The 12,918-nt window shown below is 50.6% G+C and overlaps 1 protein-coding gene across 1 annotated transcript in view; it reads right to left on the reverse strand.

The window, feature by feature from the left end:
* SULT2B1 (sulfotransferase family 2B member 1) overlaps positions 1-12,918 on the reverse strand; it is a 35,274-nt gene that overhangs the window by 3,794 nt on the left and 18,562 nt on the right. The window contains exons 2-5 of the mRNA XM_055310288.1: positions 11,667-11,806; positions 4,698-4,906; positions 2,962-3,088; positions 2,386-2,480 (exon numbers count right to left, since the gene is read on the reverse strand). Of these exons, the coding sequence (XP_055166263.1) occupies positions 2,386-2,480; positions 2,962-3,088; positions 4,698-4,906; positions 11,667-11,806 (571 nt within the window). The remainder of the gene's footprint in view (positions 1-2,385; positions 2,481-2,961; positions 3,089-4,697; positions 4,907-11,666; positions 11,807-12,918) is intronic.

Consider the following 12,918-nt stretch of genomic DNA (forward strand, 5'->3'; position numbering starts at 1 on the left):
GTAATAATAGTTTTGGGGTGAACCATATAAAATGTTCCTATTTTGTGGACCAAAACTGGCCAAATGCTGGCGATTTTATGTGGTTCGCTCTAACAGGTAACTCACCTGTCCATACTGGGTGAGGATTAAATGTGATAAGCCATGTGCAGTATTTGGTGCATGGCCTCTGTTACCCTCAGGGGACATTTGCTGCTATTGTTACTACTGATCAGATAAGCACTTGCTCGGAACCTAATAACTTTTAGTTTACACACTATATTAACATGGTGGCATTCCTTGTCAGATGGTAATAATATGCCAGTGTCAGGTATTGTGGCAACCCCGTGAGCCCAGGTTTTCCCACCCATTTTAAGGATGGGATGTTGGGGATCCCTGGGTGGCTCAGCGGTTTAGCGCCTGCCTTTGGCCCAGAGCGCGATCCTGGAGTCCCGGGATTGAGTCCCGCATCGGGGGCTCGCATCATGGAGCCTACTCCTTCCTCTGCCTGTGTCTCTGCCTCTCTCTCTCTCTCTCTGTCTATCATTTAAAAAAAAAGGGGGGGGGGATGTCTGAGGCTCTGAGAGATTTTAGGTTTTTTGTTTTTTTTAAGTAGACTCCACACCCAGAATGGAGCCCAAAGCAGGGTTCGAACTCACAACCCTGAGATCAAGACCTGAGCTGAGATCAAGAGTTGGATGTCCAACTGACTGAGCCACCCAGGTGCCCCAAGTTTTATTGGACACAAAACTTCAGGTGTTTCCCACTCTAGAGTGAGTGGGAGAAAGAATACAAAACATACGTGAAATGCACCTACAAGAAGAAAGCATGTCTGGGGAGCTTAGTGTTGGAGCATCTAATGGGAGCTTGTCGGGTACCCAGCCTCTGGGAACATCTTTGTTAAGAATCTAAAAAGGGGGATCCCTGGGTGGCGCAGCGGTTTGGCGCCTGCCTTTGGCCCGGGCACGATCCTGGAGACCCGGGATCGAATCCCACGTCGGGCTCCCGGTGCATGGAGCCTGCTTCTCCCTCTGCCTGTGTCTCTGCCTCTCTCTCTCTCTCTCTCTCTCTCTCTCTCTGTGACTATCATAAAAAAAAAAAGAATCTAAAAAGGGGGGCAGCCCGGGTGGCTCAACGGTTTAGTGTCACCTTTAGCCCAGGGCATGATCCTGGAGACCTGGGATTGGGTCCCTGCATGGAGCCTCCTTTTCTCTCTGCCTCTCTCTGTGTGTGTGTCTCTCATGAATAAATAAATAAAATCTTAAAAAAAAAAAGAATCTAGAATGGGGCTCCTGGGTGGCTCCGTTGTTTCAGCGCCTGCTCAGGTCATGATTCCAGGGTCCTGGGGCCTGGGATCGAGCCCCGCATCAGCCTCCTGCTCAGTAGATAGTCTGTCTCTCCTTCTCTCTCTGCCCCTCCCCTCACTTGTGCATGTGTGCTCTCTTGCTCTCTCTCTCTGTCTTAAATGAGTGAATGAATGAATGAATGAATGAATGAATAAAAATTTTAAAAAGTGTTTGCTAAAAAATAACAAATCTAGGATGGTTGGTTATATTCACTGTGACTCGTTCCCCTAGAAGCCTGCAGCACTGTCCCAGCAGCCAAGCAGAGCAGTGGGCATTCCGCATGGCACCTCTTCCAGGGAGCTCTCCCTGACTGCCCCAGCCAGAAGGGATTTTTTTTTTTTATCCCAAGTGCCTGCTCCAGGGACATTTGATGGGGTCCAGACAGGATCCCCATCTAATTCCAAAGGCTGTTTCTTTCCTCTGCTCCCCTCTGGCTTTCAGGTCACAACCATCATTGAAGCTCACTTCCTACGCGCCAGCGTTTCGCATGACTTCATCTATCCCATCACCTCCCCTGCTCAGGGCCCACCCCTGGCTTCCACCTCCTCAGAGAGAAGCCAAGGTCCTGCCTGTGCCTCCTGCCCCCTCTCTGCCCACATTTCCCACCCCCTCCCCAACTCAGATGGCTCTGGCCACGGGGCTTCTTTGCTCCCCTAGGAACACATCAAGCAGGCTCTCACCTCAGGGCCTTTGCACAGGCGGTTCGTTCCCTCTGCCCCAGGCTCTCCCCTCCTCCCCAGATACCTCCATGGCTCCTTCTTCTCCTTCAGATCTTTGCTTAAGTGTTATCTTCTCTCCCAGAGGCACCCCTCCCCGACCACCCCATTTAAAAATTGCATTCCGCACACATTCCTCCACCTCCGCTTGCCTTTTCTCCTTAGCTCTGCTCTCCAAGCTGCCATCTATTTTATTTATCTGCGCCCCTCTCCAGCTCAGGACTCTGCTCCGTTCACTGCTTTGCCCCGGTACCTGGTGTGTCGGGGTCACAGAGCAGGCCTTGTGGGAAGGGAAGTGGGTGCGAGGAGGGGTGGAGGGGGGGCTGGGGTGGGGTGGGGGGAATCACCTGGTGCAGCTCCTCGTAGGTGATAAACAGGAAGTTCTCTTTGCCCTGCATCCGAATCCAGCCCTTAATGTGGTTGAACCAGGAGCCAAACTGCACTGCGGGCAGAGGGGCAGGTGGATGAGGGCCGGGCAGCAGGAGCACCCCCGCTGGGGTTCGGGGGGGGCCTCACTAGCCCCATGTAGCCCTCGGCCTGGTCCCTCAGCGCTGGACGGCTCCCCCACGCCCCCACACCTGGCACCCCGAGAATCCTTGTCTCCCCATCGCTCTGTTTCTGTCCCTTCTCTGCATCTCTGTCTCTCTTTTTATTTATCTCCTCTGTCTCTCTGTATCTGTCTCTGTGTCTGTCTGTCTCTGTTTCCCTCTGTCTCCTGCTTGCTCTGTGTCTCTGTCTCTCTGGTTCTTTCTCCCCATCACCGTGTCTGGCCCTATCTCTCGCTCTCTTGTGCTCCTGTCTCCATCACTGTGAGTCATGCCCTGTGTCTCTGCCTCTCTCTCCTCCATGTCCCTCCTCCGCCCCCTTCCTGCCTGGAAACCCCAAGGGCGCCCTCCCCACCTCACTTGGCTCCCAGTCCTCACCTTCGCCTTTGAGAAAGTTCTGCAGGAACTGGTCAGGTGTGCCGGGGTCTTTCAACTGCCCAGCAATCTTGGAGTAATGATAGAGTGAGACCACCACGTCCCGGGGGTTCCGGCCCATGTAGATCACCTATGCGTGTGGGTGTCGGGGAGAGGCGAGAAGGGGTCAGACACGGGCAGGACCCCAGCCCCAAAGACTGCATGCTGCCCCCAGGCCTTCTCTCTTCTGAGCCCTCGGCAGGAAGGACTCGGGGTAGACTTCTTGGGGGACTGCCCCTCTAAGCTTAGCTCAGCTCCCCTCATCCCAGAGGATGCAAACACATTCTAGGAGGACAGAAGGACTGTTCCTAGACCAGACAGAGTGACAGTTTGGCTTCAGGGAATAAACACTGGAGGAGGAAGGAGTAGGGCTCAGGATGCAGGAGATGGGAGTGAGAGGCACTGAGCCTCCTTCCTAGTCCCATAGCCAAGGCCCCAGCTGATCCGTTCCTGCCTGGTTCCTCACCTCAGCCTCCTTCCCAGCCTCCCAACCTCCACATGGCTCCAGAGGGTCCTTCTACACCCAGAGCTCACCCCATCCTCCTCGACTCTCCAGCGCTCTGGGGAAGAGTCCCAGCCCCTGGGCCTGGCATTCAAGGCCCTGGTCACCTGGTTCCACTCTGTTTATCAGCTTCATGTTTCACAACCGAGCCCCCTCCAGCCCCATCAGATGCGTCCTTCACTGGCAACTGTCTCCTTTCCCAGGTCTGCGGCCAGCCACTCACTTCCTTGGTGATCCCACCAGTCGCCTGGCTTTAATTACTCCCCTTCTCTGTATCCACCGACCAATTATAGATTTGCATGCCCAGCCCAGAGCCGTGGTATCAAGTCCCGAATCAGTTATCTCACTGCCCACTGGCAACCTCCACCCGGAGGTCCATCGGCCGCAACAGAGCTCCCATCTTCCCCCGAGCCTCCCCTCCCGTCCCCCCATCCGAGGTGACAGCAGCCACATCCTCCCAAGCTGCTTAAGCCAAACGCCGAGGAGTCACCCTTGACTCATCTGTCTGACACCCACACCCAATCTGTCAGCAAATCCTATTACTGGTTCCACCTTCGAAATACACCCCAAACTCAGTCCTTTTCCTTCGACCGCGTGGCCACCACCCTGGTCTGGGCCACCGTCACCTCCCACCTGGACTCTGTCCTCGCCCCCCCGCCCCGTGGTCTGTTCCCCGCCTTCCCTCCAGAGGGCGCCCGTGAGACCCTCAGTGGGCTCCTGGTTCTCTGCTCCCAGCTCTGCCCTGGCTCTTCTCCCTCCGGGTACAAGCAAAGTTCCCACCACAGCCCACGCAGCCCTGCACAGTTTGGACCCTGTTACCTCCCTGACCTCATCTCTACTCCTCTTCCTCTCGTTCAGTTGACTCTGGCCACACAGGCTTCCTTACCAGCCTCAGGCATGCCACACCCACCCCCAGGGCCTTTGCACCTGCGCTTCCTTGTGCCTGGAATGTTCTTCCCCCAGACATCCCCACGCTCTGCTCCTTTCTGCTGTGAACTTATCATCTTGGCCTATTGAAGATTCTCCTTTTCTATCCTCTGCCTGTTACCCCCAGGCATTGCTGTGTGAGCGAGAACATTATTTACTACTGTTCTCGATCAGGGCCAGGCAGCACATAGTTGGTGCTCAAGAAGTATGTGCTGCATCCATCCTTTAGCTATGCTCTCCTCCACCCCGATACCCCTCCCTCCTCTCCCACCTTCGCTTTCGAGTTGAAGAAGGCTTTGGTGAAGAGCTGGATGGGGAGGTGGGAACTCATGAGGCGGGGCCTGGGCTGGTCCGAGAGGCTGAAGGCACCCATGATGGTCTCACACCAGGGTGCCCGCTTCCAGATGGGCACTGAGCGGATCCAGGATGGGTCCCCGTCCTTTAAGATTAAGCTGAGGATCTCGATCATCCAGTTGGTGCCTGTCCGGATGATATTGGGCAAATTAATCAAAGACGGGGGTGGGGCAGAAGGGAGGACAGAGAGAAGCAGAGTTGCATTTCTCATGGTGCATTATTTGCACAATTTGCTACATATTTGGCTGCACAGATGCCTCCTGGGCCAGTGGAGAAGCTGGGGCTGCTTATCGTGCATTTCAGAGCAGGAACTCAAGGCTCAAAGAAACAGTCTCTGGTGGCCAAGGTGGAGAAGCTGGGAAGTGGCATGAGGGAGAGACTGGCTCACCGTCCACCCGACCCCTTTTCATTTCCCTACCAGGAATATTGAGGGGACCACATTTTTCTAGCCTCCCCTGCAGCTACATGTGGGGCCATGTGACTGAGTCCTGGCCAAGTAAGTGCAGGTGGCAGCGATGTGCAGCCATTTCCAGGCCTGGCCCATAAACACCTCCCACATGCCCCCCCTTCCCTCTCTGCTGGCTGGATGTGGGGACGCCATTGGAAACTGGGGCTCCCGGGGATGGCAGAGCCATAAGATGAAAAGAGCCAGAATGCTCGAGACTGCATGGATTTCTCCCCACTTCCCTCCATGCATCTTGCACCAACTGGAGTTTAAAGGAACGATAAATAAGCTTCTAGTAGGCTCCGTGTCTGGGATTCCGAGGCTTATGTATGAGGCAGAAGCATTCTGTTAATACATACAGGAAGCTGGAATTAAATCCAGGCATCTGGACTTAAAAGTCTCAGCTCCTTTCACTGTCCCTTCTCAGAAGTAACCCTTTGATGGCTGTGGGAAGCCGCAAATGTCATGTAGCAGGAAGGGACCTCGTCAGTGACCTTGTTCTCAGGTCTGAATTACAGGTGACTACAGTATAGGCAAGTCAGATGAGAAATAATAATATCAATAATAATAATGCTAACAATCACCTTTAGGAGTATTCTATTGCCTTGGATTGTCTGTTTTGTTGTTGTCGTCTGCTTTTATTTATTTTATTATTATTATTTTTAAAGATTTTATTTATTCACGAGAGATACAGAGAGAGGCAGAGACACAGGCAGAGGGAGAAGCAGGCTCCCAGCGGGGAGCCCGATGCAGGGTGCCCGATGCAGGGTCCTGGGATCATGACCTGAGCCCAAGGCAGAGGCTCACCTACTGAGCCACCCAGGTGCCCTGTTTGTCTGTTTTAAAGTAATCTCTGCGACCAACATGGGACTTGAACCCACGACCCTGAGATCAAGTCACACGTTCCACCAAGTGAGCCAGTTGGGCGCCCCTATATCCCTGGATTCTAACAGTAACCCTGCCCCCGTTCTTAAGGTACTGCCTCTGGCCTCTGAACCACTCTCACCCCTCTCTGTTGCCCTGTTCTGCGATATTAGAGCCCGACCCCGCGAACGTTTCTCCTCCGGCGCCTAGCGCACTGGCAAACTCTGCCGGTAGAGGGCGTGGGAGGAGCCCTGCAGGAGGATGGGGTTCTCTGCCTCGCTCCCGGGTGCTCCTCCTAGCTGGGTCCTGTGATGGACAGTGGCCGGCAGTGGCAGGGCTGTGGACACTCAGAGCCCCTGCGCCCCCAGCAAATTTCCTTGGGCCTCTGCTTCTGCTCCGGGGGAATGATTGGTGGATCCCTGTGTTAGCTCTTCCTGTATCCATTGGGGTTTCTCCTTACCCCTTGGTTTTTTTTTTTTTTTTAAGATTTATTTATTTATTCATTCATGAGAGACACGGAGAGAGAAAGAGAGACAGAGACACAGGCAGAGAGAGAAGCAGGCTCCTCTCAGGAGCCCGACGTGGGACTGGATCTCAGATCCCGGGATCATGACCCGAACCAAAGGCAGCCACCCAACCATCCCCCCCTTGGTGGTTTAATCCTCTGTGACTAGTTCATCCATTTTTTTTTGTGGGTGTGTGGTAAACCCCACATAATAGGGATCCCTGGGTGGCGCAGCGGTTTAGCGCCTGCCTTTGGCCCAGGGCACGATCCTGGAGACCCGGGATCGAATCCCACGTCGGGCTCCCGGTGCATGGAGCCTGCTTCTCCCTCTGCCTGTGTCTCTGCCTCTCTCTCTCTGTGTGTGTGTGACTATCATAAATAAATAAAAATTTAAAAAAAACCCACATAATGTAAAACTTACCAATGTAGCCATTTTTAAAGGGTACAGTTCAGTGGCCTGAAGTGCATTCAGGTTGTTGCGCGCCCATCACCGTCGGTCTCAAAGCTCTTCTGGACAGAGCCTGCTGTTCAGGGCACAGATTTCTACAACTTTGGTGAAGGGAAATTTGGCTATGGCCATCAAAATTGCCTATTCACAGACCAACCAGTTCCACATCTAGGAGTTTTTTCTACAGATAAATGCATTTGTGTGCAAATCCTATATGCACCAGATGCAACGTTGTGTACAAAGCTTGCATGGTGTACAAAGTTTACATTATGCATAAAGGCAAAAAGTTGAAAACCAGTAAATACTGGTTAAATACTTATTTTTTTAAGGAACTGCTTAAACAAGAATTCCCTTTTTTAAAAGATTTTATTTATTTATTCATGAGAGAGACAGAGAGAGGCAGAGACACAGGCAGAGGGAGAAGCAGTCTCCATGCAGGGAGCCTGATGTGGGACTCGATCCAGGATCACGCCCTGGGCTGAAGGCGGCGCTAAACTGCTGAAGCCACCCGGGCTGCCCTAAACAAGAATTCCAACATTATGGAATACTATGGAACTGCAAACAGACAAATAAACAAACAAGGAAGTCCTTTGTCTACAGTCTGAAGATGGGATGATGTCAAAATACCAGGAAAAAGAGGGGCACCTGAATGAATGGCTCAGTTAAGCATCTGACTCTTGATTTTGGCTCAGGTCATGATCTCGGGGTGGTGGGATCCAGTCCCATATTGGGGACTTATGATTTCCTCCTGCCCTCTCCCTCTGCCCCTACCCCTCTAAAAAATACAAGAGAAAAGAAAGCAAAAATACAAATAAAACCACATTACAGAATGGTGTGGTTAGTGTGTTAACTTTGATGGGGAAAAGTGAAAATACATTTATGCACATTTCTGCTTGTACGTGCAAATTCTGAGAGGATGCACAGGGGCTTTTGGTGTCCACAGGAAGGGAGAGAGATCTTCCGGTACAAACCCTTCATCCCTCTCGAGCTTTTGAACTATGAATGCATGACTTCTTAAGAAAATTAATACATATCAAATTAAAGAAAGAAGCTGGACCAGTTGGACATCCGTGGGCAAAGAACCTCAGTCCACACCTCATCCCATATTCTAAAATTATCTTAAAATAGATCATAGGTTTAAGCATAAAATCTAAAACTATAAAACTTCTACAGGGAAACACAAAAGACGTTCCAAAGATTTCTTAGCTATGACATCAAAATCTGACCCATTCAAGAACACATGGACAAACTTGATTTCATCAAAATTAGAAACTTCTGCTTTGAGAAGACACCAAAGAGGTAAGTCACAGATGGGGAGGGGGAGAAAGTATTTGCAAAGGGCATATCTGATAAAGGGTTTTTCTCAGATTATATTAAGAACTTTCAGGGCCCTTGGCTGACTCAGTCGGTAGAGCATCCAACTTTTGACTCAGGGTCATGAGTTTAAGCCCCACATTGGGTTGGAGTCTACTTAAAAAAAAAATTCTCGAAACTCGATAATGAGAAAACAAATTATTTTAATTTTAAAATGGGGAAAAAGGGGTCCCTGGGTGGCGCAGAGGTTTGGCACCTGCCTTTGGCCCAGGGTGTGATCCTGGAGACCCGGGATCGAATCCCACGTCGGGCTCCCGGTGCATGGAGCCTGCTTCTCCCTCTGCCTGTGTCTCTGCCTCTCTCTCTCTCTCTCTCTCTGTGTGACTATCATAAATAAATAAAAATTTTAAAAAATCTTTAAAAAAATGGGGAAAAGACTTGAACAGATGCTTTACCAGAGAAGATACGTGATAGCCAATGATCATATGGAAAGATGCTCTAGGTCATTGGAGACCAGGGAAATGCAAATCAAAACCACAGTAAGATATCAATGCATACCTGTTAGAAAGGCTTAAAAAAACAAATCAACAACAACAATAACTACTACTACTACTACTACTACTACTACTACAAACCCTGTGAATATCAAGTGTTGGCATGGAACACTTGGTTGGCAAGCTCACCTGTGTAGCTGGTAAGAACACAAAATGGTAAAGCCACTTTGGAAAAGAGCTTGGCCATTTCTCAAAAAGTTAAGCAAACATACTTCCCGTAGACTCAGCAAACTCACTTCTAAGTATTTCTCCAAGAAAAATGAAAACCTGTTTCCATGCATGGACTTGCATGCAAAGCTTCATAGCAGCTGCATTCATACCCACCCAATCTGAAAACAACTAAAATGTCTTTTGACAGATGAGTGGATAAACCGCGGTCCATCCATAGGATGGAATGCTCTTCAGCAGTGAAAAACAAAACAAAAATAAAAAAACACAAAAAACATGAGACGCCTGGGTGGCTCAGTGGTTGAGCATCTGCCTTCAGCTCAGGTCATGATCACAGGGTCCTGGGATCGAGTCCCACACTGGGCTCTCCTTGGGGAGCCTGCTTCTCCCTCTGCCTATGTCTTTGCCTCTCTCTCTGTGTCTCTCATGAATAAACAAATAAAATCTTAAAACACACGCACACAAACAACCCAGCTTGGGTGAGTCTAACGTATATTATGCTAAGTGAAAGAAGTCAATCTCAAAGGCTACACATGGCATGAGTCCATTTCTGTGATATTCTGGAAAAGGCAAAATTCTAGGGGTCGCACACAGCAATGGTTGTGGAGGTAGGGCTGGGGGTGAGGAAGCAGCTGACCACGAAAAGGTGTGAAGGGATTTGGGGGTGATGGAACTGTTCTGTATCTTGGTTGCGATGGTGGTTATATGACTGGATGTATCTCTCAAAGCTCAGAACTTGGAGGGAAATAAAAACATATGTCCACGTACAGTATGCCAATGTTCCTAGAAACACTGCCCATGACATCAAAGAATGCAGGCAACTTGAGCGTTTATCAACTGATAAATGAATAAGCAGAAAAAAAAAATAGTATGCCCTACCACGGAGCGGTATTTGGCCGGAAAAGGGAGAGAAGCATCGATGCGTGCTACAACATGGATGAGTCCCCAATACGACATGCTAAGTGAAGGAAGCCAGACCAAAAGACCACGTCTTACAGGGTTCCATTTATACGAAAGGCCCAGAATAGGCAAATCCATAAAGTCAGAAAACAGATTAATGGTTCCCTTAAGGCTTGGGGTCGGGGATGTGGGGTTTGGGCAGTGATGGCTAATGGGTACAGGGTTTCTTGTTGGGATGGTGAAAACGTTCTTTTTTTTTTTTAAGATTTATTTATTTATTTATGCTAGACAGAGAGAGAGAGAGAGAGAGAGAGACAAAGACACAGGAGGAAGGAGAAGCAGGCTCCATGCCGAGAGGCCAATGTGGGACTCGATCCCAGGACTCCAGGATTGCGCCTTGGGCCAAAGGCAGGCGCTAAACTGCCAAGCCACCCAGGGATCCCCTGGTGAAAACGTTCTAAAATGGATTGTGGTGATGGTTGCACAACCCTGAACGCGCTACTACCACACAATCGTATGCTTTAAAGTGGGTAAATCGTGTGGTATGTGAATTATATCCCCCAAAATACCCCTCACAGAACTCTATGCTGAAAAGGGCATGTATCATATTTTGAAAACTTTCAAAAATGTTTTGAAAAAGAAATAAAGTGGTCAGTCCCCATCATTGTAGAAATCTGCCCCTTCTCTTGCTGCTATAAGCTCCCTGAGGGACTTTGAGTAAAGTCACCACAAGAGCCTTACCTTGGCTCCTAAGGGATGCTTCATCAGCCCATGTGCCCCCGGCCTTAGGCCCAACCTCACTGACCTTCTCTTGTTCCTTCAACCCCACCAAGCCTCCCCCGACCCCAGGGCCTTTGCACGTGCTGCTCCTCTGTGCCGGACACACTTTCCCACTCAAAGCCTTCTGCAGCTTCCAGGTCTCGACATGGACATCTTGTCCCCCATGAAACCTGCCCTCATCCGCCAGACCATCTCTTGTTACCTACATTCTATGCTCTTGGCACCTTTCCTTGGGGGCACCCACCAACCCCAACTCTAATTATATAGTAACATAGGTGATTGCATATTGAGATAAAGTCTGTCTCTCCCAAGAAACTGGCAAGTGTCTCCCCTATCCACAGCTGTCTCTCCACACATGGCAGATGATCTATAAGTGGCATTTCAGTGACGGAATGGAATAAATGAAGAGCATCCCTTCCTCCCTCCCTCCCCACCTCCTTCCTTCTGCAAATATTTACTGAATACTTATTATGTGCCAGGCACTGTTTTACACTCAAAGAATGCAGCGGTGATCCGGACACGCTAACCTAGCTGCCCTCAAAGGGCTCACGCGCTAGTGGGGGGAAACCAGAGAATAAATCAACAAACAAAAACACACCATGGTGGCTGGTGGGGACAGGTGCTGTGAAGACATGTAGAGGCCAGTTAGGGGGATGGGGAGGGACAGGATGGGGACGCTGCTTTAGTGGGGAGGTCAGGGAGCCCACCTGGGGGAGGAAGGAGTGACACTGGGCAGAGGGGAGGGTGCAAAGGCCAAGCTCACCCAGGTTCTGAGCAGATGCAGACACCGGGCCCCCCCACCCTTCGAGCTTCCCCCCCCACCCCCAGTTCTTTCTGCTTCCTTTCCCCTGGGTCAGCCTTTCTCAGGCTCTGTGGCCACCACCCCAGTCGCCCCGCCCAGCAGGTACCTGACTTGGGGTAGGTGATGATGAAGATGTCGTCGTCCTGCACATCAGCGTTCTCTACCATGCGGATGCTCTCGGGTGAGTAGATGCCGACCGGGAAGGGGATGCCCTTGTACCTGAAGTATTCGCCTGACAACTTCTGGCTGTAGGAGTGTGGGGGAGACACCGTGAGGACTGGGGAGGAGGTGAGGACAGGAGTCAGCCCCGGAGGGTGCATGGGCGGGGCAGAGGAAGCTCAGGGTGGGAAGGAGGATGAGCAAGGAGATGGGTGAGGGTCACCCCCACTCGCTGGTGGATCCCTGGCAACAAACTTTCCCCGAGTCTCATTTCTTCATCTGCAAGGTGGGAACGGTTTACCAAAACCCCACAACAATCCTATAAGGTAGCAATGATTATTAGCCCCCTTTTATGAATGAAGAAAGCGAGGCACAGAGAGGTCGAGTGACTTTCCCAAAGCCACACAGCTGGTGGGACACGGAGCACTTCACAGCTGCAAAGAGGGGCTACATGCTTTCTTCTCATTACCCCAACTCTTGAGGAAGAGGCTAAGTCAACACCCCATTTTACCTACAAGGAAATGGAAGCCACAGAAGTCATGTGTGGCAGATCCCACCCATGAAACACAGTCCAGGTGTCACCGTGAAGCTGAAACAGTTTTGTTATTGTTGTTGTTTTATAAGATTTTATTTTTAAGTGGACCTGGGTGGCTCAGCGGTTGAGCATCTGCCTTCGGCTCAGGTCATGATCCCAGAGTCCTGGGATCGAGTTCCCACATCGGGCTCCCTGCAGGAAGCCTGCTTCTCCCTCTGCCTGTGTCTCTGCCTCTCTCTCATAAAGAATAAATAAAATAGGGATCCCTGGGTGGCGCAGCGGTTTGGCGCCTGCCTTTGGCCCAGGGCGCGATCCTGGAGACCCGGGATCGAATCCCACATCGGGCTCCCGGTGCATGGAGCCTGCTTCTCCCTCTGCCTGTGTCTCTGCCTCTCTCTCTCCCTCTGTGACTATCATAAATAAATAAAAATTTAAAAAATTATTAAAAAAAGAATAAATAAAATATTAGATTTTAAGTAATCTCTACACCCAACGTGGGGTTTGAACTCAAGCTCTAAGATCAAGAGTCACGAGCTCTACCAACAGAGCCAGCCAAGAGTCCTGAAGCTGAAATAGTCTTAAGTTTCAAGCCCAAGCTCATGTGAGCTGCCTTTCCCAAACCCCCCAGTGGGCTGACAAAGCCATACATGCAAGTAAAATTTTC

The sequence above is a fragment of the Nyctereutes procyonoides genome, unplaced genomic scaffold (assembly GCF_905146905.1).
Source record: "Nyctereutes procyonoides isolate TBG_1078 unplaced genomic scaffold, NYPRO_anot_genome, whole genome shotgun sequence".
Taxonomy (NCBI): domain Eukaryota; kingdom Metazoa; phylum Chordata; class Mammalia; order Carnivora; family Canidae; genus Nyctereutes; species Nyctereutes procyonoides.